The 21,703-nt window shown below is 67.2% G+C and overlaps 6 protein-coding genes across 6 annotated transcripts; 4 read left to right on the forward strand and 2 right to left on the reverse strand.

The window, feature by feature from the left end:
• Positions 1 to 893: 893 nt before the first annotated feature.
• On the forward strand, positions 894 to 1,944 carry RHOBADRAFT_22431 (uncharacterized protein; the record flags this gene model as incomplete). The annotated part of the gene is made up of 7 exons (XM_018412574.1): positions 894 to 1,002; positions 1,062 to 1,096; positions 1,164 to 1,185; positions 1,321 to 1,422; positions 1,499 to 1,695; positions 1,748 to 1,810; positions 1,858 to 1,944. The coding sequence occupies 7 exons, from the start codon at positions 894 to 896 to the stop codon at positions 1,942 to 1,944; spliced, it is 615 nt and encodes a 204-aa protein (XP_018269485.1).
• Positions 1,945 to 2,349: 405 nt separating this feature from the next.
• On the reverse strand, positions 2,350 to 3,319 carry RHOBADRAFT_22432 (uncharacterized protein; the record flags this gene model as incomplete). Its single annotated transcript, XM_018412575.1, has 4 exons — positions 2,350 to 2,586; positions 2,668 to 2,873; positions 2,959 to 3,112; positions 3,179 to 3,319. The coding sequence occupies 4 exons, from the start codon at positions 3,317 to 3,319 to the stop codon at positions 2,350 to 2,352; spliced, it is 738 nt and encodes a 245-aa protein (XP_018269486.1).
• Positions 3,320 to 5,344: 2,025 nt separating this feature from the next.
• RHOBADRAFT_48797 (uncharacterized protein) lies at positions 5,345 to 9,355 on the forward strand (the record flags this gene model as incomplete). Its single annotated transcript, XM_018415187.1, has 8 exons — positions 5,345 to 5,546; positions 7,081 to 7,577; positions 7,829 to 8,031; positions 8,108 to 8,182; positions 8,261 to 8,456; positions 8,520 to 8,546; positions 8,618 to 8,836; positions 8,935 to 9,355. 8 exons carry the CDS (start codon positions 5,345 to 5,347, stop codon positions 8,989 to 8,991), a joined length of 1,476 nt encoding a protein of 491 aa, XP_018269487.1. The 3' UTR covers positions 8,992 to 9,355.
• On the reverse strand, positions 8,617 to 10,583 carry RHOBADRAFT_55177 (uncharacterized protein). The gene is made up of 7 exons (XM_018417709.1): positions 10,197 to 10,583; positions 10,094 to 10,131; positions 9,926 to 10,018; positions 9,597 to 9,864; positions 9,430 to 9,523; positions 8,933 to 9,352; positions 8,617 to 8,834 (listed from the first exon to the last, which is right to left on the reverse strand). Exons 1-6 carry the CDS (start codon positions 10,487 to 10,489, stop codon positions 9,053 to 9,055), a joined length of 1,086 nt encoding a protein of 361 aa, XP_018269488.1. The 5' UTR covers positions 10,490 to 10,583; the 3' UTR covers positions 8,617 to 8,834; positions 8,933 to 9,052.
• Positions 10,584 to 10,940: 357 nt separating this feature from the next.
• Positions 10,941 to 13,180, forward strand: RHOBADRAFT_55178 (uncharacterized protein; the record flags this gene model as incomplete). Its single annotated transcript, XM_018417710.1, has 5 exons — positions 10,941 to 11,162; positions 11,228 to 11,494; positions 11,553 to 12,737; positions 12,817 to 12,875; positions 13,005 to 13,180. The coding sequence occupies 5 exons, from the start codon at positions 10,941 to 10,943 to the stop codon at positions 13,135 to 13,137; spliced, it is 1,866 nt and encodes a 621-aa protein (XP_018269489.1). The 3' UTR covers positions 13,138 to 13,180.
• A 244-nt stretch (positions 13,181 to 13,424) lies between these two features.
• RHOBADRAFT_55179 (uncharacterized protein) lies at positions 13,425 to 21,210 on the forward strand (the record flags this gene model as incomplete). The annotated part of the gene is made up of 21 exons (XM_018417711.1): positions 13,425 to 13,572; positions 13,905 to 14,142; positions 14,244 to 16,424; positions 16,503 to 16,752; positions 16,809 to 16,891; positions 16,959 to 17,109; positions 17,172 to 17,312; positions 17,374 to 17,478; positions 17,548 to 17,699; positions 17,769 to 18,246; positions 18,328 to 18,594; positions 18,661 to 18,915; positions 18,982 to 19,075; positions 19,148 to 19,291; positions 19,358 to 19,736; positions 19,806 to 20,171; positions 20,241 to 20,334; positions 20,417 to 20,611; positions 20,679 to 20,861; positions 20,938 to 21,060; positions 21,133 to 21,210. The coding sequence occupies 21 exons, from the start codon at positions 13,425 to 13,427 to the stop codon at positions 21,208 to 21,210; spliced, it is 6,105 nt and encodes a 2,034-aa protein (XP_018269490.1).
• Between the last annotated feature and the right edge of the window lie 493 nt (positions 21,211 to 21,703).

Raw genomic sequence — 21,703 nt, forward strand, 5'->3', positions numbered from 1 at the left:
TCGCGTCGTGCTGTTGCTGGCTTGAACGATGAGCGTGGGCGCCCTCGGCTCGACCCGCCTCGGGCGGCACCTGGAGGAGGAGGGGAAGAGGGGAGGACGCACCTCGAGATCGGCTCAGGGATGGCGGTAGGTGATGAATGAGCTGCTGCGCTCCGTCTTGCGCGCTCGAGTGCGGCTGCAGGCGAGCGAGAGGGCCGAGGAGCGAGGTCGTCGCCGGGTCCTCAGGCTCGCGCCTCGTGCTCGTCGGCGGCTCGAGCTTGTGCTGCTGCGCTCGCGCGTCGTGGGCGTACGAGGCCTTGTCGCGGCCCTAGACGCGGTCGTGGCTGGCCTGGTGCTCCCCTCGTCGTGGTGGCGCCCGTGTTTGTCGCCTCGTCCGCGCGGTCGGCTCGCGGGGCGATGGACCGCCTGCAGAGGTGCGAGCGCGCTGGACGGGCTGCCGAAGCATTGTGTCGGGTATCGGCTGCTCGCACGTGCGCGCGTCTGCTCGGTCGGAACGAGCGTGGTGGAGGGAAACGCTCTCGTCGCTTCGTCCCGCTGATGAGAGTGGGAGCGAGTCGGCTGCTCTCTCTCGCCCGCATTGCTACACGCTAGACCTCAGACTCTGCTCGTAGATAGCTCTGCTTCCCTCTCCCCCCGTCCACTCGTGCGCGCGAGCTCGTCTTTGCTCCTCCTCGCCGCACCTCGTTCGAGCACACCGAGCATCTTCTCGACGTGCTATCTTTGCGATTGCCGGGCGCACACGCGTACGCTGCGGCTAGCTATCGCTCGGGTCCGGCCGGGACGAGCCCCTGGCGGAGTGTCCGCGGCCGCAGCTCGAGCAGCTCCTTGGCCTCGAGCTGGCGCCTCGTCTCGTTCTCGCCAGCGCTCCTGTCCAGTCGAGGAGCTCGTACAAGATGCCTTCCGACCGTGCGTCCTGCCCCCGACCCTCCTCTCGTTCCACCTGGCAGCTCACCCTCTCGCTGCCCACAGTCGCAGCCTCGGCTCGGGCGCTCATTGACGCCTGTGCGTCCCTCTCTCTCTCGTTTGTCCTCTGGAGTTGCGCTAATGCTGCGAGTGCGCAGACGAAGGAGCCGACTCGAGCGGGCGTCAGGCCCTGGTAAGCCCTCTCGCTTCTTCACGGGGTCCGGGCACTCGACTTTCGCTGACCCGCTGTCACCTCACAGGTCGCTGCTCTCCAAGATTGTCGTGCGTCGTCTTCTCTTCTTGCTCAACTCGGGCAGAGCTGACGGTACCGCCTTGCTCGCCGTCGCAGAGAGCAAAAGTTCGCCCACCCCATCCTCGTTTTTGCCCGAGTCGAGCCTGATTGTCGACCTTCCGCAGTCGCGGCGCGCCTCAAGGAGCTCAAGAAGGGCCCGCAAGGCCCACTCGTCAAGCACATGCGCCAGATCCAGAAGACGATCGACGAGTACACGCGGTACCACCGTGCGTCCCTCTTTTCCTCGCCGACGTTGCCTCTCGCCTCGAGCCGTGACCCTCACGTCCTCTCTCGCTCTCACAGGGGACGCCGTGGTCGAGCACGACAAGCAGCAGAAGATGTCGCCGCAGGGTGCGGACGAGGTCAAGCGCGCCGCGGGCAACATCGAGTGGTACCGCGGTACCCTCTTGTCGGCGCAGCATGACCGCTGCTGGGAGAACGATCAGGTGAATCGAGCCTGGGTCGAGTACAACGAGCTCCGCGCCGAGATGGACAAGATTGTGGGTCTGCACCGTCCCCTCGTTTCCTCCTCTCCCGGTCCTCGTCGCTCAGGCCTCCCTGACCCGCTCCCTCGCGGCGCAGAGCAAGATCGTCGGCAAGCCTCGCAGAGCGGCGGTGCGTCGTCCTGTTCCGCGACTACCACCACGACAACGAACTCACAGACACTGGCACCGGCGCAGCACTCGCTCGGCAAGAACGTGTTCGTCCCGGAGCACATGAGGACGTATCGGCGCGTCGGCGGCTACTGAGCTTTGCCCGAGAGCCTTCTCGTAGATGTGTGCGAGCTCGTGGACCGTATCGATCACTCGTTTTCCCTTTTTCCGACGGCGCAGTGAATGAAGCGAAGCTGTACGTCAGCAGGTCACGCTCGGGCGTGGCCGCCGAGCGCGAAAGCGAAGAGACCGAGAGCCTTCTCGCGCCCCGACACGAGAGAAGTGGAAGCCCGGCCACGCAAGCTGGATGGACGACGAGGACCGGGCGCGCTCGTCTCGAGGAACCTTCTCAAGTTGAGATCCGGCTCGTCTCGCTCTCGAAAATGCTCGCGACGAGGGCACAAGCGGGCACAGAGAGATCTATTGCAGGCAGAGGAGGGCGACAGAAAGCGAGGGAGAGAATAAGGGAGCAAGGAAAGAGGCGGCGGCGGCGACGACGATCTAGTACCGCTCGTTAAAATACCGCCGGCGCATCCTGTAAAAGCCCTCGCCGACGCCGAGCGAGTGCGCGTTGGTCGCCGGCTCCTCGGCGGTCGAGCGACGAGGGAGAGCCCTTTTGACATACTCGATGAAGCGACGGCGGTGGCCCGGGCCCGGCGGCGGTGGCGGCGGCGAGCAGTCGATGGGCTCGACGAGGGCCTCGGCGTACTGCTTCTCCATCGTCTTGTAGATCGTGAACTGCGACGAGCGACGACCAAGGGGAGGAGGTCAGTGCCGAATCTGTCTCGAAAGGAGCAGAGGGGAAAGTGAGCGACGCACATCATAGTCGATCGCATCCTGCATGTAGTGCCAGAAGTCCTCGATCTTGCGCATCTGGTACTTGGTCTTGTCCTTCTCCTCCTGCCAGGCCTTGAGGAGAGGCTCGAGCTTCTCGTTGATGGCGGCGACCTCGGCCTTGGCGGCAGGCGTCGCCGGAACCCGTCTGCCCATGCCGTAGTCCCGCCAGTGGTACGTGCCCGTCCACGCTGCGACGACAAGGAGCGTTCGAGTCAGTCTTTGGACGAGGCAGGATCGAGAGAGAGAGGAAGAGAGAGAGAGAGCTGGGCGCACGGTCGTCGAGGATGCGGTGCCGGCGGAGCCAGAGCCTGCCGATTTCGGGCGTCGGCGTGTCCCACCCCTGCTGACTCCAGGTCACTGCAAGATGGATACGCATGAGAACGCTGACGAGGAGTGAAGCTGAGACGAGGGGACGCACTGCGCTCGCCTGCAACGGAGCGGGCGGGATGTCAGTGTGGCGCGGACGACGCCGAGTCGCGGAAGAGGGACGCACACTGCTTCTTCCACTTCTCGCCGTATTCGAGGAGGAACTCCTCCTTCTCCTTGCGCTCGGCGAGAGCTTCTTCCTGCGGAACCGAGGGGACGTCAGGCGAGAGATAGGGAGGGGTCCGAGAGCGGGAGGGACGACGCACATGCACCCGCAGCGTCTCGACCAACTCGGTCCGCGTCTTGTCGTCGAGGTGAGGGTCGGCGAGACGCTCCTGGACTGTCGAAAGGCGAGGAAAAGGGTCAGGCGCAGAGTCCGGCCGAGGGGCAGGAGAGGGGAAAGCGAGGACGCACACTTGCGGACTGCGAGGGACCCGTACAGCGTCACAGTCTAGCCGACGATAGACAGAGAGAGGGTGGGACGCACTATTGCGCTTGACGACCTCCTGAGGCGACAGCTTGCGGCCGTCCGCCTCGCTGCCGCTCGAGCCCCGCCCCGCCCTCCTTTTGTCGCGCGGGTCGGCGGACCGCTCACGGTCGCGGCTAGAGCTCGTAGGCGGCTCGATCCCGTGGCCCAACATGCTGTCCTCGATCTGCAGGAGGGCAGAACGCGTCAGAGCTCGACGCAAGAGGTTCGGAAAGGAAGACTGGGGACGCACGACGTCGCCGAGCACCTGTCTTGACGCCCGCCTCGTCTTGGCGCTGCGCTCGTCGATAACGTCGATGTCGATGTCGCGAAAGTTGGCGATCACTGTAGGGAGGCGCACGAGGTGCGAAATCAGGGGGCTGTCGCGAGGTCAAAGTCGCGGCGACGCACAGGCGTCGACTGCGCGGTCGGGGCAGGAAGGTGTCAGTGATCGTTCTGCGTGCGAGGGTGGGCCGCAGAGAGCGTACTGCGTTGTTCGAGGGCGCCGAGGCCGTGCGGGTCGTCGCCGCGGTCGGGGATGCGGTTCTGCGCCGTCCTCGACGACTCGGGTCCGTGATCATCGAGGCGCTGAGCATACGGCCGCGGGTCGGCCATCTTCACGGTCGCAAGCGAGGGCGACGACGAGTCGAGGGAGCAGAGGAGCAGTGCGAGGACCCCGAAAAGCGAGACGAACGCTCCGCGGAGGGGCCGCGATCGAGCCGGTACAGCAGCCCGGGAGCGGACGGACCGATAAGCGACAAAGGGAGGCAGAGAAGCTGGGCTGACGCGGCCGAAAGCGAGGCGGAAAGGCCGCCGAGGAGCCAGTGCGGAGGGAGGAGCTCAGAGAGGGAGGAGAGGGTTGCGTCCTCGCGGGACAAAGCCGCAAGCCGAAGCGCGAGGCTGTACAGCATGCGCGTGGCTCTGTGTTGACGCAGCTGGCGCAGGTTGCGGTGAGAGCGAGAGACGACGTTCGCAAGCTGTTCAAGTCGATCGCGCCTTCGACCAAGCGAGGCCAGCAGTGCTCGTCCTCGCCGCCCTTGAGCGCGAATCTACACGGCCATGGCCAGCGTGCAAGCTCCTCGCGAGCACATGCGCTCGACGGCCCACTACCCGGCCGCCGCACCCCTCGACACCTCGTCGTCCACCTCACCCCCACCAGCCTCGCTCGACTTTGCCCGCTCCCCGCCACGAGGGCACGTCGGTTCAGCTCTACCCAGCCCTTCAGCGCTTTCCCAGTCCCGACCGCCCGACCGCACGGCCTCGACAACTTCGCCCGCCTCGTCCCCATCTTCATCAGTCGACTCTCCGACCTCGACGACGACGACCCCGTCCGACAAGCCGATCCCCGCATCCGACAACCTGACCCTCATCTCGACCCTGAGCGCGAGCGACGGCGAGTCGATCCTCTGCATCGCCGTCGACGACCCGCGAGATCGCCCAGACCCGGCACAGCACGGCGGCGAGGGGCGCGGCAACGGGCGCAGGTCGGACGCAGCAGGGTGCAGGACAGGCCGCGTGTACGGCGGCAGTCAAGGTGGCAGCATTCACGTGAGTCGGCTCTCCTCTTTTCCCCTGTCGCGCTCGAGACGGAGGCTCGGCCGAGCGCTGCTGGACGCGCTCGAGCAGTGCCGGTCGCTAACTTGCCCGCATGCGCAACAGGTGTGGGACTTGGCGACGCTCTCGCCCTGTGCCCGCTTGACGGGCCACGAGGGCGCCGTCCTCGCCCTCCAGCTCGTCCCGGCACGACGTTGGCTCATCAGCGCATCCGGTGCGCCCACCTCTTTCGCCCTCTCGTCCCAACTGCCACAGCGTACTGACCGTCGTCGTATGTGCGCAGGCGACGGCACGATCCGGGTGTGGCACACGCCGACGCTCTCGCTCGTCTACCTTCTCCACCCGCCGCATGACAACATCGGCGACATCCTGTCGCTCGCTTGGCTTCCGAGCGACTCGCTCGAGGACGACGACCATGTGGGGCACAGGAGGGGCGTCGGGATGGGGCATGCGGCGCACGAGGGCGGGAGAAGGGGTGCGGGGCGGCTCTTCGCCGGGTGTCAGGACACGAGCGTCCAGGTGCGCCCTCTTCCGCTCCTTGTCCTCCTCCACTTTGGCGTACGACGATGACGTCGAAGCAGTCACTGATATATCCCCGACCTGCAGTGGATCGACCTGCCGCCGACCTTCCACCTTGCCCTTCCCTCCTCTCGCTGTCCTCCCGGCTCCCCTCTCTCGTCCTCGCACGCCTCGTCACACGCCTTCTCGACCTCGCCGCACTCGCCGCCTATCTTCAAGGCCCCGAACAAGTTCTTCGACTCGCTGTCGCAGACGGAGAAGAACCGCGCGCGCGTGACGGGCCTCGGCTCGCCGGGCGCGCTCGGCGGCGGCGGCGGCAGCGGGAGCGGCGGAGGAGGAACGCCGAGCGGGTTCCACTCGAAGAGCACGGCCAACCTTGTCGGGCTCGAAGCGGGCTCGTCTCGGCCGGGCACGCCCGACGGCGCGACGACGCCGCGAGCGGGAGGGACGGCCGGTGGGGCAGAGCCGCTCGAGCTCCAGTTCGAGGCAGAGTGCATCGTGCCGTTCGCTCATTTCGGATACGTCGTGCGTCGCCTGTTTCGCTCCTCTTGTCGGTACGCCCGCAGAGCGACACACTCCTGACCGCGAGCCTTACCGACCGCAGTACTGCCTCGTCGCCGGCAAGAGCAACGAGCGGCCCGTCCTCATCTCTGGCTGTCCGTCTCCTTTCTCTCTCACTCTCTGCGCTCGAGACACGCGACCTGACGGGGCCGACTTGCACCGCAGCCGGCGACGAGCTCGTCAAGCTTTGGCGCCCGACCACGTCCGACCTTCTTCCGGTCGCGACGCTCACGAGCGACTGCGACGCCGTCCTGACGCTCGCCGTGCGCGACAACACGCTCTTTGCGGGTCATCAAGGAGGCGTCATCAAGGTGCGTCCTCGCCGTTCACCCGACTCGACCCGGCTCGGAAGCGCCCGTCCTGACCCTCGTCCTCGTCTCGCAGGTGTGGGACCTCGACACGCTCACCTGCGTACGCGTTCTGCGTCCTCATCAAGTACGTCTTGCACCCTTCCTCTCTCCCTCCCCTCTTCTGCGTCGGGTCAGGGACCTGACCCTCCTCGCCCTCCTCACCTTCCGCAGCACGACATCCTCACCCTGTCCGTCCTCTCGACCTCGCTCTTCTCCGGCTCGGCGAGCGGCACCCTGCAGCGGTGGGACCTGCGCTCGTTCGCGCTCGTCGGTGAGTGGGACGCGCACAAGTCGATCGTGCTCTCGAGCGAGGTCGTCGGCGGCGAGACGAGGGGCCTGCTCCTCACGGGCGGCAACGACGCGAGCCTCAAGGTCCGTCTCGTCGTCTCTCCTCTTCTCGGCAAGCTGCGACTGTACTGAAGCCTTGTCTCGAGCGCGCAGGTCTGGCACGTCAAGGCGGACGACGAGGCGTCGCCGGATCGCTCAGACGACCATGGGTTCCAGGGTGAGCTTTCGTTCACCTTCTGTCTCCTCTTTCCTCCACTCGAAGATGAGCTAATGTCTCGAGTGTGTGCGCAGGCGAGCTGTTCCACACGTTGGCCAAGTTCGTGTCGTTCAAGACGGTCGCCGACTCGCCGCACCGCGAGGACTGCCGCCAAGGCGCCCTGTACCTCAAGCGCGTCCTGCGCTCGTTCGGCGCCGAGGCGTCGCTCCTGCCCAACCCGATCGAGGGCAAGAACCCGATCGTGCTCGCCACCTTCCGCGCCAACGCGCCGCCACGCCCAAACCGGTTCGAGGCGCCGAGGCGCAAGCGCGTCCTGTGCTACGGCCACTACGACGTCGTGCCGGCGTCGGCGCCCGAGATGTGGGGCACGGACCCATTCGCGATGCACGGCAAGGACGGGTGGCTGTACGGCCGCGGCGTGAGCGACAACAAGGGCCCGGTCCTCGCCGTCGCGGCGGCGGCGGCCGAGCGGCGGCGCAAGCAGGAGATGGACGTCGACCTCGTCATGGTCATCGAGGGCGAGGAGGAGACGGGCAGTGCCGGGTTCCAGGAGGCGGTCCGCAAGAACCGGGTGCGTCGGCTCGACCTCGTTCCTTTTCTCGCCGCGAGTCCTGACCCTCCTTCTCTCGCCTGCCGTGCAGGGCCTCATCGGCGACATCGACGTCATCCTCGTCAGCAACTCGTACTGGCTCGGCGAGACGGTCCCCTGCTTGACGTTCGGCCTGCGCGGCGTCATCCATGCGTCGGTCAAGGTGCGCCCGGACCTCCTCCTCCCTCTCAAGGCGTCTCGGGTACTCACGCACCCTACTCCTCGACGCGCAGGTCGCCTCGTCCAACCCCGAATTCACCCACTCGGGCATCTGGGGCGGCGTCACGTCCGAGCCGCTCAACGACCTCATCCGGGTCCTCGCGAGCCTGACCGACAACCGCGGCGCCGTCCGCATCCCCGGCTTCCTCGACGGCGTTCGCAAGCTCTTGCCGACTGAGCAGAAGCTGTACGACGAGCTGTTCCTGAGGACGGACGGGTACGTCGAGCTCTCCTCCCTCCTCATGTTCCTCTCGGGTCCTTCCGACTAACTATCTCTCGAATGCTGCGGACAGGCTGCAGCAGCATCGCGACGGCAAGAGCATGGTACCGTCGCCGACGCTCGACCCGATGCAGTCGCTCATCAACCGGTGCGTCCTGTTCCCTCTCGGTCTTCCTCCTCGACCTCGCCGACTTGCCTCTTACGCCCGCCTTTCCCTCACCCGCAGCTGGCGGCAACCTGCGCTCTCGGTCCACAAGGTCGAGGTGCCCGGCCCGGCGCAGAAGACGCTCATCCCCAACTCGGCGACGGCGAGCGTGTCGATCCGGATCGTGCCCGACCAGAGCCTCGACGACATCGTCAAGATGCTCAAAGCGCACCTCGAAAAGGCGTTCGCGACGCTCGAGACGACCAACACGCTCTCGGTGAGTCCTCGTCCTTGCGCCCCTAGTCGCGTCGGCCGTCCTGACCCAGTCCTCGTCCCGCAGATCGACATCAACCACGTCGCCGACTGGGTGCGCCCTCTTTTCCCTCGCTCTCTGTACGGTCTCGAGCCCTCACTCACCGCTTCCGCCTCCTCCCGCAGTGGCTCGGCGACCTGTCGTCGCCCTACGTCGCCGCCATGTCGTCGTGCATCAGCTCGCAGTGGAACATCGACCCGCTCTTCATCCGCGAGGGCGGCTCGATCCCGTCGCTGCCCTTCCTCGAGCGCGAGTTTGGCGCCGACGCGGTCCACTTCCCGATGGGCACGAGCAGCGACTCGGCCCACCTGCCCGACGAGCGCATCAGGGTGCTCAACCTCGAGGTGCGTCCTCTCGACTTTTCCTCTCTTCTGTTCCCTTGTCGGCGCGAGAGCGAGACTTTGACGTCGCGTCGTTCTCTCTTTCCCTCTCTCGCTTACAGAACGGCAAGGCGATCGTGTCAAAGTGGTTCACCAAGCTCGCGTCGCTCCCCATCTAGACCCCCTCCTTCCTCTCCTCCCTCGTTACTTATACCCGAGCCTCTGCGATATCCCGCCCTGTCATCCCGCACATCGTAGACCCTGCACTCCTTCACCCGACCCTGTCAATCGATACCGCGCCGTCTCCTTGCCCACCTTGACGCACAGCTCGGCCGCAAAGACCTCGCCCTCGAGCCGCAGCTTTTTGCCGAGGCGCGCATCAAGGTCGTCGAGGAAAGCGTTGTCGAACGGCGGATCTTGAGAGGAGAGGGAGGTCGAGGTCGACCAGGCGAGCGAGGTGTGGAACCGCGGGGTGGGGTAGTACGTCGGGAGGCGCAGGCGCTCGAGCTCGGCGTCGAGCTTGTGCGTGAGGGCGAGGAGCTGTAGTGAGACGTGTCAGGAGGTGTTGATGTCCCGAACGCAGGCGAGAGGGGGAGAGAGAGAGCGCGAGGGCGCACCTGGTCGTAGCCGTGCCCGATCTCGACGCCGAGAAAGCGCCTCGACTTGTCGTCGTTCTCGAGGACGCCGAAGCTCGCGTACCGTGCGTCGAACCTGTACGTACAGGGAGTGTCAGGGCGCCTCCGGGATAGAGAGAGGCTCTGGAGAAAAAGAGAGAGGCGCGCACCCTGAGGATGCTGCAGCCACTTTGGCGACGGCCGCCCGCAGCTCTTGTCGCTGGTTCGTCTGCAGCATGAGGGGCCGGGACAGCGACAGATGTAGAGCTGCGCTGCTCGAGTGGTCGCCTGCATCGATGGCTGATGGGGCATCGCTTTTGCACTTGTCGGCGGCGGACGGCGAGAGAAGAGAGTGGACGGTCGAGTCGTCGGGTGCTGCGGCAGCTGCGTCGACGGTCGCCTTCTTGAGGACCTTGCTCAAGCCCGTGCTCGGCTCGACTGGGTGGGCAAAGAGTCAGCAGCTGGCTGCGTGAGAGTGGGGAAGAGGAAGAGGGCTCACGCTCGAGGAAGACGTGGGCCGCCCACAGGCCGCGTTGATGGGGCACGGCGCGCTTGCGCCCTTGATGAAGCTCTGGCGAGTCGGCCGTGCGCGCTGTTGAATCGGGGAGAGGCGTCAGCTGGGTTGCGAGGGGGAGCTCGTGGGGAAGAGCAGAGGAAGCGGGCGGACCTGGCTCGTCAAACGACGCGTCGAGGGCGGGGAGCTTGCTGTGGGCAGTAGAGAGAAGACTGTCAGTGCTGTGACCAGGTAGAGGGAGGCAGTAGAGACGTACCGTTTCTTCTTGGGGGGTTCACTCGACATGGTGATGATGAGGATGGAGGCGAGTCGGGGCGAGTCGGGGCGAGTCGGGGCGAGCGCGTGCGAGGCTCGCGACGGCTGGAGGCGGGTCAGATGGATCCTGCTGAGCGACTGCACTGGCCTAGTCCGCAGCAAGTGCGGCTGCTGGCTCGTGGCGGCCGAGAACAACTCGAGCCGCCTCCTCGTCCGCCTCTTCCTCAATGCTCGGCCTCTCGCTCGCACTCGCGTGCGCGTGTCTGCTGGACAGTGCAGCCGAGCAAGCAGCATGCGCTCCCCTCTGTCCTCGACGCTCGCACTCGACGAGCCTGCGTGCTGAGGACGAGGCGGTCCTTCTTCCGCCCACTTCGTCCACAGCTTGACGCGGCGTTGCTGCTGCTGCTGTGGCCTACTCTCCGAGCTCGTACCGCCACCGGTGCGCCTGGGCGTATCGCGTGCTCCGCCCTCACGCCGGCCCGGCCGCGGCCCCCGCACCGCTCGAGCGCCCATTGATGGCTCGGCGCTCGAGCGACGGCTGGCTCGACGAGAGCGAGACGAGCCTCTCAAGCCTCTTCAGCACCCCTCGACATGGTGCGTGGCCTGTCCTCGCTCTACCTGTCCGCCCGCAACTGACCCCCGCCCCTCGAAACAGCTCGACTGGCCACCGTCGTGGCGCACGACGGCCGTCGCCGGCACCGCCGCCGCCTCCTTCCTCGCCTGCCAGCACCTCGCTCTCGCCGACATGGGCCGTCACGACACGAGGATGGTGCTCGCCATCGCCCTCGCCGTCCCTGTGTTTCGTGCCGCCGCCGCCGCCGCTTTCCTTCGTCGACCTGTCACCCTCTCCGCCCTCGCGACGAGCGACAAGCGCAAGTGGGCCGTCGCTGTGTGCGAGGTCGTGCGGACCTTCTCGCAGGTGGCAGCAAGCCGGCTCAACCCGGTCTGGGTCTGGGCGAGCACCGACGTGCGTCCCTCGTCCTCTCCCTCCTCGAAGCTCCCTTACCGAGCTGACTTCCTCTCGGCCTGCAGCTCTTCATTCCTCTCCTCCTCCTCGCCTTTCCTGCAACGCCCGCGACCGACGCGCCCCGCACAACCCGCCTGTACGCCGCCGTCGCCGTCGCCTCGTTCGCGACCGCCTGGACCTGGTGCTCCGACCTCCTCAACGCCGAGGGCATGTTCCTCGCCCTCGTCAGCGTCGGCGCCGAGACGATGGGGCAGTGGCTCGCGCGGCAGGAGTTGGACGAGGCGAGCGGCCGGGTGGACGAGGCGGTCGAGGCGGTGCGCGACTCGAGCCTCGTGCGTCCTCCTTCCTCTACCACGGCGCCGGATTGTGACGCTAACCTCCCCTCATCAGCGCGCAGCCGCGCTACACGTCGTCATGTACCTCGCCCTCTTCCCTCTCGACCTACATCAATACCGAGCCTACTCGCAAGGACCCGCCATCGCCTCCTCGATCATCTGGCCTTTTCTCGCCCTCTTCGCCTCGGTCGCCTTCATCGTCGTCGAGCAGGATGGCAAACTCGACGTACTATCCTCGATCGCCATCTACTCGGCGTCGAACGCCGTCGTCCTCGTCCTCGTGGCCGCTCCCGAGTGGAGCAATACGGCGAGCCGGACCGTCGGCGGCCTCCTCGTCGTCCTGTATCTCGCCAACGTCGCGTACCAGCTCATCTCGACGAGAATCGAGGGCATCTCGCTCAGCCTCGAGCCCGGGTCTGCCGCCGACTACGACCCGCTCGCGTCCTCTCCGGCGTCCAAGATCCTGTCGACCCGCCTCGGTCCGCCCTCGATGCGCATCATGGCGCTCGTGCCCGCCCTCGCATACCTGTCCGGCGCACTCTGCGTCGCGCTCGCCGCCTCGCCCACTCTCGACATCGTCATCGCGCACCACTCGCGCGCCCCGGCGTCGGTCGCGCACCACGTCGCCGCAGTACGACTCGCGCCGCACGTGCGCAAGTCGCGCGTACGCGTGTACCTGTACGAGAAGGGCGACTGGACCGACCAGGAGCTGTGGCGCGGCCTGAGCGGCGTCCTGGACCCGAGATGGGACGAGATTGTGCGCTTGCCCAACGTCGGTCGCGAGGGCGGCACCTACCTCGAGCACGTTGTGCGGCACTACAACGCGTCGCTGCCGTCGCCGAGTACGAGGAGCGGCGCGTCAAGGTCGTCTTGGGCAACGCGCGTCGGTCGAGGCGGCGAGGCGCGAGTCCGACCTTTCGCCGACACGACCCTGTTCCTTCAGGACCATCTCGCCTGGCCCGGCGTGGCCGGTCCTCGCCTGCGCCACACCCTGTCGTCTCGCACCGGGTTCCTCTCGCTCGGCCCGTACCTGTCGAACCTGTGCGGCCACGACAGCGAGGTCGGGACCGAGATGGGCGGCATCAAGGACATCTTCGAGACGGTCAAGGCCCGCCAGTGCACCGAGGGCAACGAGGACGACCGGGTCCTTAGCACGTGGTTTGGCCAATTCGCGGCGAGTCGTGCGACGCTGCTCAAGAACGGGCTCGAGGTGTACGAGCGGCTCGTGCGCATGGTCGAGGTCCGTCCTCTCTTTCTCTCTCTCTCCTTCCTTCGTGCCTCTCGCTCTCAATCGAGCCACTGACTCTCGCACCTTGCAGGCTCCCGACGATGACCCGATCCACAAGCAGTACAACCCAAGCGGGCCCTCAACAGCGTCGTGCGTCCCTGTCGCCTTCCTTGTTCTGCTCCCCTTTCCCCGTGCTGACAGGTACTCTCCCTCCCCTGCCTCCTCCTTCCTCTCTTCCTCCCTCGACGCCTCACCTCGCCCGCCGACTCGCCGCTGCAGCAATCCCGCCTTTGGTCACGCTCTCGAGCGGAGCTGGCCCCTCCTCCTGCATTGCGACGACAGGCGCATCGCCGAGACGTGTCGGAACGGCGCGTGGGAGCCTCGAGACTGTCAGTGCTTCGAGGAGACGTAGATTTGACTGCATTGCGAGCGTGAACGGAGCTTCCCACGCCCGCTCTCACCGCTCGTTCCGCCGACGGCGAGAGGTCGTCGCGCGCTCAACGACTCTTCGCGAGGATCGATGGAAGGACGGCTCTCGTCAGCCGCATAGCCACTCGACTATAGAGAAGCCGGTTGCAAGAGAGAGCTGGACCGTTGCGCTGAGGTCGTCCTTCGCTCAACCGGCGGCGCCGGGCTCGCCTGTCTCTCTCGCTTTGCTCTCACCTCGACTAGATAGCGCCGAGTCGCTCGCACCGCCTCATGGCGTCCCAGCCGCCATCGCCCGGGCCCAACGGCGCGTCGTCGCCCTCGGTCGCCTCGAGGACGGCGCACGAGGCCATCACCGCCGAGGCGAGCCACGTCGTCAGGGGCTGGCCGGTCGGCGCAGGGCTGCAGGGTGCAGGAGACGGTGCGTCCAGACTCTCTTTCCCTTCCCCCGTTGTCCACGACCGGCGCGCGAGCGGGCGGAGGGTGCGAGCGAGGCTCGGTGGGGTGGACGGGCTCGCTCGCCGCCGGCACTCCCTGGGGCGCTGCGCAGAGTGACTCTCGGTGCTGTATGCCGCTCTGAGAGTCCGGCGACCCTTGCCGTGCGCCGCCACGAGCTGTCCTGCTCGACGGCCAATTCCTCATCGCCCGCGAGGAGCGATGAGATCCTCGAGGCGGTGCAGGGCTGGACAGGACCTGGGCAGCACTCGCAGAGCCACACAGAGCCTACTACTGACTCGAGCACCACCCGCGCAGTCGTGTCGCACCTCCCTCCTATCCTCCCCTCCACCCCGTCCTTCTTCCCCTCCTCCAGCTCGCTCCCGACCTCTCTCGACCCCGCCACGACCTCCCTCGTTCCCTCCGACCCGCTCTTCGACCAGTACATGCGCGAGATCGCCGCCCTCCTCGCACCACAGCGCGGCGACTCGGCGACCGACCTCTGGAGGGACGAGCACGTCCAAGGCCTTGTCGGGCTCGGCGAGGTGCAGCAGCAGTTGATGGGCGTTCGCAGTGGGGCCGACATGGGACTGTGCGCTCTCTTTCGCGTTGTACCTCGTGTTACGGGCGACCGACTGACCGCGAGTCCTCCTGCAGCCCTCCTCTCGCACCTCCCTACCCGATCCTCTCGACCGCCCAGCTCAACCCGGCTCCTTCCGCCCACGCGCCCGCCCTTGCCGCATCCTTCCTCGCCGCGTCGTCGTACCCACTTCCGCCACCGCCGACCGCCCCAGCGTCGAACCCGCTCCAGCCCCGACACCTCGCTCCGCAGCCGCCCTCGCACCCGCACGACACCCTCTCCACCTTCGTCGAGTCGCACTACGCGAGCGCGCAGGCGTCAGCTCAAGCTTTGAGCGCCATGCGCAGGCAGAACAGCCTCGGCGGCGACAGCGCGAGCGCGAGTGCGCCAACGAGCCGGCCGCAGACGCCGTCGCACGTGCGGGTCGCCGCGCCGCACCCGGTCCAGATGAGCTCGCCCGACCCGCTCGCGATGGGTTACTCGTCGCCAGTGCCCGCTGCCGCCGCGCCGGCGGCCGCATCTGCGCCTCAGCTTGCGCCGTCGGCGAACGGGCAGGGCCCGCACCGGGTCGGCGCCGTCCACGCTCCGGTGCAGCGGCGTGCGCTCCCGCAAGTCGTCATCCCGCAGCCGCGACCGCGCAAAAGGGCGAGCTCGTCCGACCTGTCGAGCCACTTCTCGTCGCCGCTCAAGCCCTCGGACGCCGGCGCGGTTCGGCACCCTCTGCCGCCCGCTCTCGGCGGCGACGGCGACTTCACGCCCAAGACGAGCACGTTCAAGGCGTCGCAGCTCGAGGGCCCCTTCACGGGCGCCGAGTCGGCCGTCAAGCGCGTCAAGCTCGGCGCAGGTCCCGGCGCCAACTCGTCGTCGTCGACCATCGGCCGCACGCCCGGCACCGCTGCGACGCAGGGCGGCAACGATCCGGTCGAGCGTCTCGGCGACCTCGTCGGCGACGTGTTCACGGCCGACGACGCCTTTGTCGGCGACACGTCGTCGGCGGCCGTCTCGTCGCACATGCGCAGCCCGAGCCGCAAAGGCGGCGAGAAGCGCCTGTTCCGCTCGACGCGCACGAGCGAGTCGAGCAACGCGCCCCTGCTTCACACGGACGCGCTGCGTCGCATGCTCGGCCTGCTGCGCGCCGTCGCGAGCCGGGGCAAGGCCGAGGAGCTCGTCGAGGAGGTCGAGGAGGGCGGGGTCCAGCGGTGGTTGAGGGTGCTCGAGCGGAGCTGGGAGGGCATCGGCGATGCGGGTGGTGGGTGGGAGGGGTGGGACGCCGAGGCGGGCGACGCGCGGGAGGACGACGGGGCGGGCCAGGCCGGCAAGGGCAAGGGCAAGGGCAAGGGCAAGAAGGGCGGGCGCAAGGGCTCGGCCAGCCCCGCCAAGGGCGCGTCGAAGGGCAAGGCCAAGGGGCGCAGGAGCTCGGCCGCCGTCGACGAGGAGAACGAGGAGGACGACGGCGACTTCGACATGCTCGCCTCGGCGAGCCCGGGCAGGACCGGCACGCGCCGCAGCTCGCGCTCGGCGTCGCCAAGGCGCGACCGCTCGTCGACTATCGACGTCGACGGCGACGACGAGCAGGCGGCCGCGCACGACGAGGGCGACAGCCGGCGCACCGGGACGGCGTCGTCGGGCGAGTCGTACTGGGACGTCGAGTCGCGCCTCGCCTCGACCGAGGCGTCACTTCGCGACCTGAGCGACGCCCTCCTCGCCCTGCGCCTCGCCCTCGAGATCCTCACCCTCCCGGGCGTGGCCCTCCCCAAGCACCTCTTCTCGTCCGAGTACCTCCTCGGCGTCGTCTCGTCCCTCCGGCGCGCCCTCGACGCGTGCCTCGTCCCCATCCTCGAAGCACCGGCGACGAGTCCGCTCGCCGAGCTCGCTACATCGCGCGCGAGGGACAAGGTCGCCGAGGTGACGGACGCGCTCGTCGCCGGAACGCAGGCCCTCGCCGCGCTCGTCAAGGCCGAGGACCTCGGCGACGAGCTCGTCATCGCGCTCGCCTACCTGTCGCTCGAGCCGTTCTTCCACGAGGCGCCGCTCGCGACGACCGCCGCCGCACGGGCCGCCGCCGCGAGGGACCTGTCGCCCGCCGTCAACGCCGTCAAGGGCCTGCGCCTCGCGAGCCTCGCCGTCGTCCAAGCCGTCTACGCACGCTACGCCGATCAGCGTGCATGGATCGTCGAGGAGGTCTTGAGCAACCTGGGCAAGGCCGAGAGCGCGACGGGGACGGCGGTGGCGAAAAAGGCGGCCCGCAGGGGCATCCGGTCCGTCCCTCCTTCCCTCCTTCTACTTTCCGCAGCATATCGACGTCGACCTGACACTCTGCGCCCGTCACGCCGCAGAATCCGAACCGGCGCGACCATCCAGACCGTCTCGGCGCTCCTCCTCCACCTCGTCCAGACGTGCCCGGCCGACCTCGCGTCGCAGATCCGCAAGAAGCTCGCCAAGTCGACCTCGACCGACGGCGGCGTCACGACTGGCGGCGCAGACGTCGACATGGACGACGACCTCGGACTCGGGACGAGGGTGCTCGGCCCGGCCGAGACCCAGGGGGAGGGCGAGGGCGAGGGGGACATTCTTGAGCGTCCGAATGTGTGCTCCCTCTCTTTCTCCTTCTCTATGAGTCGTACTGACCCGGTTCGTCACAGTCATCGATCCAGAAGCTGCTGAGCGGCGCTCTCGACATGTCGAACAAGGCGGCGAGGACGATCATCGGCTTTCTTCTTCAACGGTCCGTCCTCAGTCGCTCTCTCCCCTGCGCGCATTCGTCCGCATGTCCTGATGGCTCTATCCTGCAGCGCGGCCAAGGCGGGCAAGACGACGGGCGCGACTGCCGACACCGAGTACCGCGCCGTGTTCGACCACCTCGTCGCCGACCTGCTCGCGACGCTGCACCTCGCCGAGTGGCCCGGCGCCGAGGTCCTTCTCACCGTCCTTTGTCGATCCATGGTGCGTCCAGACCGTCTCGCCGTCGTCGGTCCGACCGCGCGCTCACTGTCTCTACCAAGCAGATGGCGACGCTCGCCGACTCGAAGAGCACGCACGAGAGCAACTCGCTCAAAACCATCGCGCTCGAGCACATTGGCGTCATCGCTGCCCGCATCCGCAATGACCTGTCGGTGCCAACGACCGGCCTCAAGAGCTTGCGCGAGGTGCGTCCCTCGTTCCCTTTTCTCCCCTTCTTCTCGCGCGGCGCACTGACGAGGACCACAGGCAGCGATCGAGGGCGATGACGACACGCTCGAGAAGACCATCCTTGCGCACAAGTCGGTCGTCGAGCACGTCGTCAAGGTCGAGAACGTCCCTGGGAGCGCCGAGGTGAGTCGCCCGTCGCCCGCCCGAACCTCAACGGCGCGCCCGACTGACCCGGACCCTCTACTCCTGCAGGGCGCCGCCAGCTTCTCGCGCGCACAACTCGCGCTCGACGCGCTCCAAGCGTTGCCGCACTCGGGCGCGGCGCCGGCTGTGCATGATCGCCTCGTCGCGCTCGTCGGCGAGGTCTGGAACGACGACCAGGTCGAGGACGTGTTCGGCCCAAGGTGCGCCCAGCTCTCTCTCTTTCCTTGTCTCCTCCAGCATCCTCGGCCTGACGCCCTCACTCTCGACAGCGCCGACGACTCGCAGCCTCGCGTCGATGCTCTCGCCCTCGAGCTCTGGCGCTTCTCGACGCTCGCCAACCTGTACCAGCCCATCCTCACCCGTATCGTCGACGCGTCCGAGTCGGCCCAGATGGGCCAACGCGCCAAAGCTCTTCGAGCCATCAGCCTCGTCGTCGCGCAGGACCCGGACCTCTTCAACCAGGACAACATCCGCCGCAGCATCGAGAACCGCATGCTCGACAGCTCCCCGATGGTTCGCGACGCGTCTATCGAGCTCGTCGGCAAGTACGTCGTCACGCGGCCCGACCTCGCCGTGCAGTACCTCCCTCGCCTCGGCGAGCGCATCTCGGACACGGGCCTCGGCGTCCGGCGCAGGGTGATCAAGCTCTTGCGCGTGCTGTACCACGTCGTCGCGAGCGAGGAGCACAAGGTCGACATCTCGCGCAAGCTCGTGTACCGTGTGCTCGACGAGGACGACGGCATCAAGGTGCGTCCACACCGCCCTCTTCCCTCTCCTTGTTCTCCTTCCGCCCAGACCGCCTCGTCTGACGGTCGGCTCTTCCTACAGGACCTTGCCATCGATGCGCTTGAGGACATCTGGTTCAGCACGCCGTCCAAGAACGTCGCCAAGGACTCGATCGACTCGCTCGCTCAGCTCGCGAGCATCATCACGCAGACGGCGGGCGTCTTCAAGGACCGTCCGCCGCCGGTGGACGAGGCGCTTCGCCTCATCATGTCCAAGCACGCCGAGAAGGGTACCGAGCCGCCGCTCGAGCGCCTCAAGCTCGTCATGGAGAGCCTCATCGACGGCCTCGTCGAGGACGAGCGCAACATGGTGCGCCCGCAGTCATCTTCTCCTATCGCCTTCCTCCTGCCCATCCTGACTCTCTCACGTCTGCAGGACGTCGTCGCCGGCATCAAGACCGTCTTCCTGCTCAGCTCGGTCGACCCCAACCTCTTGTCGACCGCCAAGGCGACCCTGCTCCTCCCGTTCCTCAAGAGCGCCGCCACGCCCGACGAGCAGATCATCAGCGACTACCTCTTGCGCATCTTTCGCGCCGCCGTCGTCGCCATGCCCAAGTCGGCGACCAAGTTCGGCCGGGACCTCCAGGCCGCGCTCATGCCCATGCTGAACAAGCCGACGCACAACGTGTCGGTGCGTCTCTGCCTCTCCTCGTCGTCGCTCAAGAGTTCCCTGACTGACAGCTGCGTCGCCCCACAGATCCTGCAGGGCGTCGTCGCCTGTTTCTGCGCCGTCGTCCACGGGCAGACGCAGGACTTTGCGACGATGATCCGCGCCTTCGTCGCGAGCCTCAGTGCGCCCCCTCTCTCTCTCCTGCCCTCGGCAACTTCTCGCGCCCTTCCTGACGCCGAACCTCGTTCTGCAGAGCGCCTGCAGCAGGAGGCGCACAAGCTCGTGCACCCCGAGACGGCCCAGACGGTCCAGTTGCGCACGCTCCCGGTCTTGTGCTACATGGCGGCCCTCCTGTGCGAGCACGGCGAATTTGACCGGGTGCGCGAGGAGCACGCCGGTGCGTCTCGCCTGTCCTCCCTGCGCACGCCCGTCGTCGTTCCTGACCCGGGCGACCCGCCCACAGGCATCAAGTCGAGCATCGACGAGCTCACGCCCAACTCGGTCGCCGAGCTCACCTACGGCACCCTCATCCGCGTCTACAACCTGTCGCTGCCGGCCCAGATCAAGTCGACCGTCTTGACGAGCCTCGGCTTCGTCTACCGCGCCCACCCGACCCTCATGCTCCACCAGGCCTCGACGGCCATCATCGACGCCATTTTCGAGTCGCCGGCGCCGCAGATGCACCACCAGATCCTGCGCATCATCCAGGACTTTCTCGCCAGCCAAGAGCGCGCCGTCGCCGTCGCCGCCGCGCTGCCGGTCGACAAGAAGCGCAAAAAGGCGATCAACGGCGTCAAGATGGAGGAGCTCGTCGGCAACGTCGAGGGCTTTGCCGACTCGGGGTGCGTCCACTCGTTTCTTCTCGTCTGCTCGTTCGAGCCCCGTCACCGACCATCGCCTCTTTGTCGCAGCGTCGCGAGCGCCATCTCGCAGCGGTACCTCAAGCGCATCATCGCCTCGGCGCTCTCGCCAAACCCGAGCCTGCAACGCCTCGGCCTCGACCTCCTCAACACGATCGCCCGCTCGGGCTTCTCGCACCCGATCACGCTCGCCCCGACCCTTGTCGCCCTCACCGCCTCAGGCGACGCCGCGCTCGCCAACAAGGCGTACGCCACCCTCGCCATCCTGCACCAGAAGCACGCCTCGCTCCTCGTGACGCGGTTCCTCGAGCCGGCGAGGGCGGCGCACACGTTCGCCGTCTCGGCGGTCGGTGACGGCGAGACGCTGCGCGGTTACCGGGGCGATCCGCCCGAGTCGCTCCTCGGCCGGTGGTACAGGTGCGCCCCCTCTCTCTCCTCGGTTCCTCTCGTCTCGAGTGGACCCTCCTGACATACTTGCCCCGGCAGCCTGCTGCACAAGGAGAAGCGCCAAGTCCAGCTCGACTTCCTCAAGACGCTCTCCCGCTCGTTCGAGCTCGAGATTGGTTCGCCGTGCTCCTCGGTCCGTCTCTCTTTCACTCTCTCTCTCTCATTGCGCGTCACCGAGTACGGCCCTGACACTGCTCGACCTTGTACATGCGCAGGTCGACGTTTCGTTCTTCCGCTTCCTCGCCGAGGCGCTCTCGACCTTCGACTTCAAGCGCACCGAGGAGCCTCTCCTCGTCGTCGCCCTCCTCAACTCGGCCCTCGCCGTTTCGGGCATGCAGGTCCTTCATGCGCTCGAGCAGGACCTCGAGGGCGGCGGCGGGTTGATGGCGACCGCGAGCCCGTCCAAGAAGGTGCGCCTTTACCCTCTCCCTCCCCTCGTCTCGCCCCCTCGCTCATATTGCGCCTGTGTCCGCCCAGCTTCTCTTCAACGATGCCGCCATTGTCGACGCCGAGCGTGCGCCCTCGCCCGACCTCGCGCGTCAGTCGCTCGTGCTCGGCCTCGCGCTCCTCTTGCGCGACCACCTCAAGCGGCTCTACAGCCTGTCGGACGCCAAGCTCGCCAAGTACGTCGTCGGCAAGAAGAGCGCTATGGGCGACAAGGTGCGCTCCCTCTCTCTCTCTCTCTCCCTCTCTCGCACTCGTCGATCATCCCTGACTCGGACCTTCTCGCCCGCAGGCCGCGAGCCGACACGCCGACGCGCCGGTCGCGCTCGGTTCAGACGGTTACGGGCGCATGCCTCTCGTGCTCGTGCACCCAGAGATGAACGGCGAGGACGAGCGGTGCGGCCAGCGGGCGACGGTCCGTCCCTTCTTCCTCTCGAGGTTCGTCCCCTGGTGCCCAGCCTGACCTCGATTGCCCTCGCCCGCGCAGTTCATGCGCCTCGTCGCCGAGGACGGCACGATCGCGGCCATGGAAGAGCTCGAGGCCGACACGGGCGACGATGCATGATGAACGGCCCCGAGCGGCTCGAGCTGTCGTTCAGCCTCGACGACGACCCGCACCTGCCGTTCGCGACCGTCTGCCCTCCCTCCCTCGTCCCGCCTCGGCCCCGCCGTCATCCTCGCCCTCGCTTATACCCTCTGTCGTCGATACCATCGTTCCCCTGTCGAGCGCGGTCGTCGCCGAGAAGGAGGGCAGCGCCGTGGGCTCTGTTGCCGTCGCTTGTCCCCACTTTTCGTCGTTCCCCTTTGCAATTCCCCTTGCTCTCAGACGTCTCTCTCTCTCTCTGTGTGTGTGTCTGCAACGCGTGCCTGATGTCCGGACGACCCACTCTCGCCGAGAAGGAGAGCTGGGGAGACAGTGGGTCCGAGAGGCGAGGGAAGGATCTTGCGAGCTCGGAGAGAAGGTGATCTGCCCCGTCGGCAAGCAAGGCGGGGGAAAGAGGGCCCGCCTGATCGAGATGTGGACGTGCGAGGGCTCATGCGCAGAAGGACGCCCGGGC

This window comes from Rhodotorula graminis, assembly GCF_001329695.1.
Source record: "Rhodotorula graminis WP1 unplaced genomic scaffold RHOBAscaffold_11, whole genome shotgun sequence".
Lineage (NCBI taxonomy): Eukaryota > Fungi > Basidiomycota > Microbotryomycetes > Sporidiobolales > Sporidiobolaceae > Rhodotorula > Rhodotorula graminis.

Bases quoted from the DNA above. Each gene is read 5' to 3' on its own strand.
- RHOBADRAFT_55177 (XM_018417709.1), bottom strand. From the start codon at position 10,489: ATGCTGCTTGCTCGGCTGCACTGTCCAGCAGACACGCGCACGCGAGTG. The intron at 10,019-10,093 runs GTCCGCCCGCTT...CCGATTCAACAG, and splicing joins CGCGTCGTTTGACGAGCCAG to CGCGCACGGCCGACTCGCCA. The intron at 9,524-9,596 runs GTGCGCGCCTCT...CTGTACGTACAG, and splicing joins GTGGCTGCAGCATCCTCAGG to GTTCGACGCACGGTACGCGA.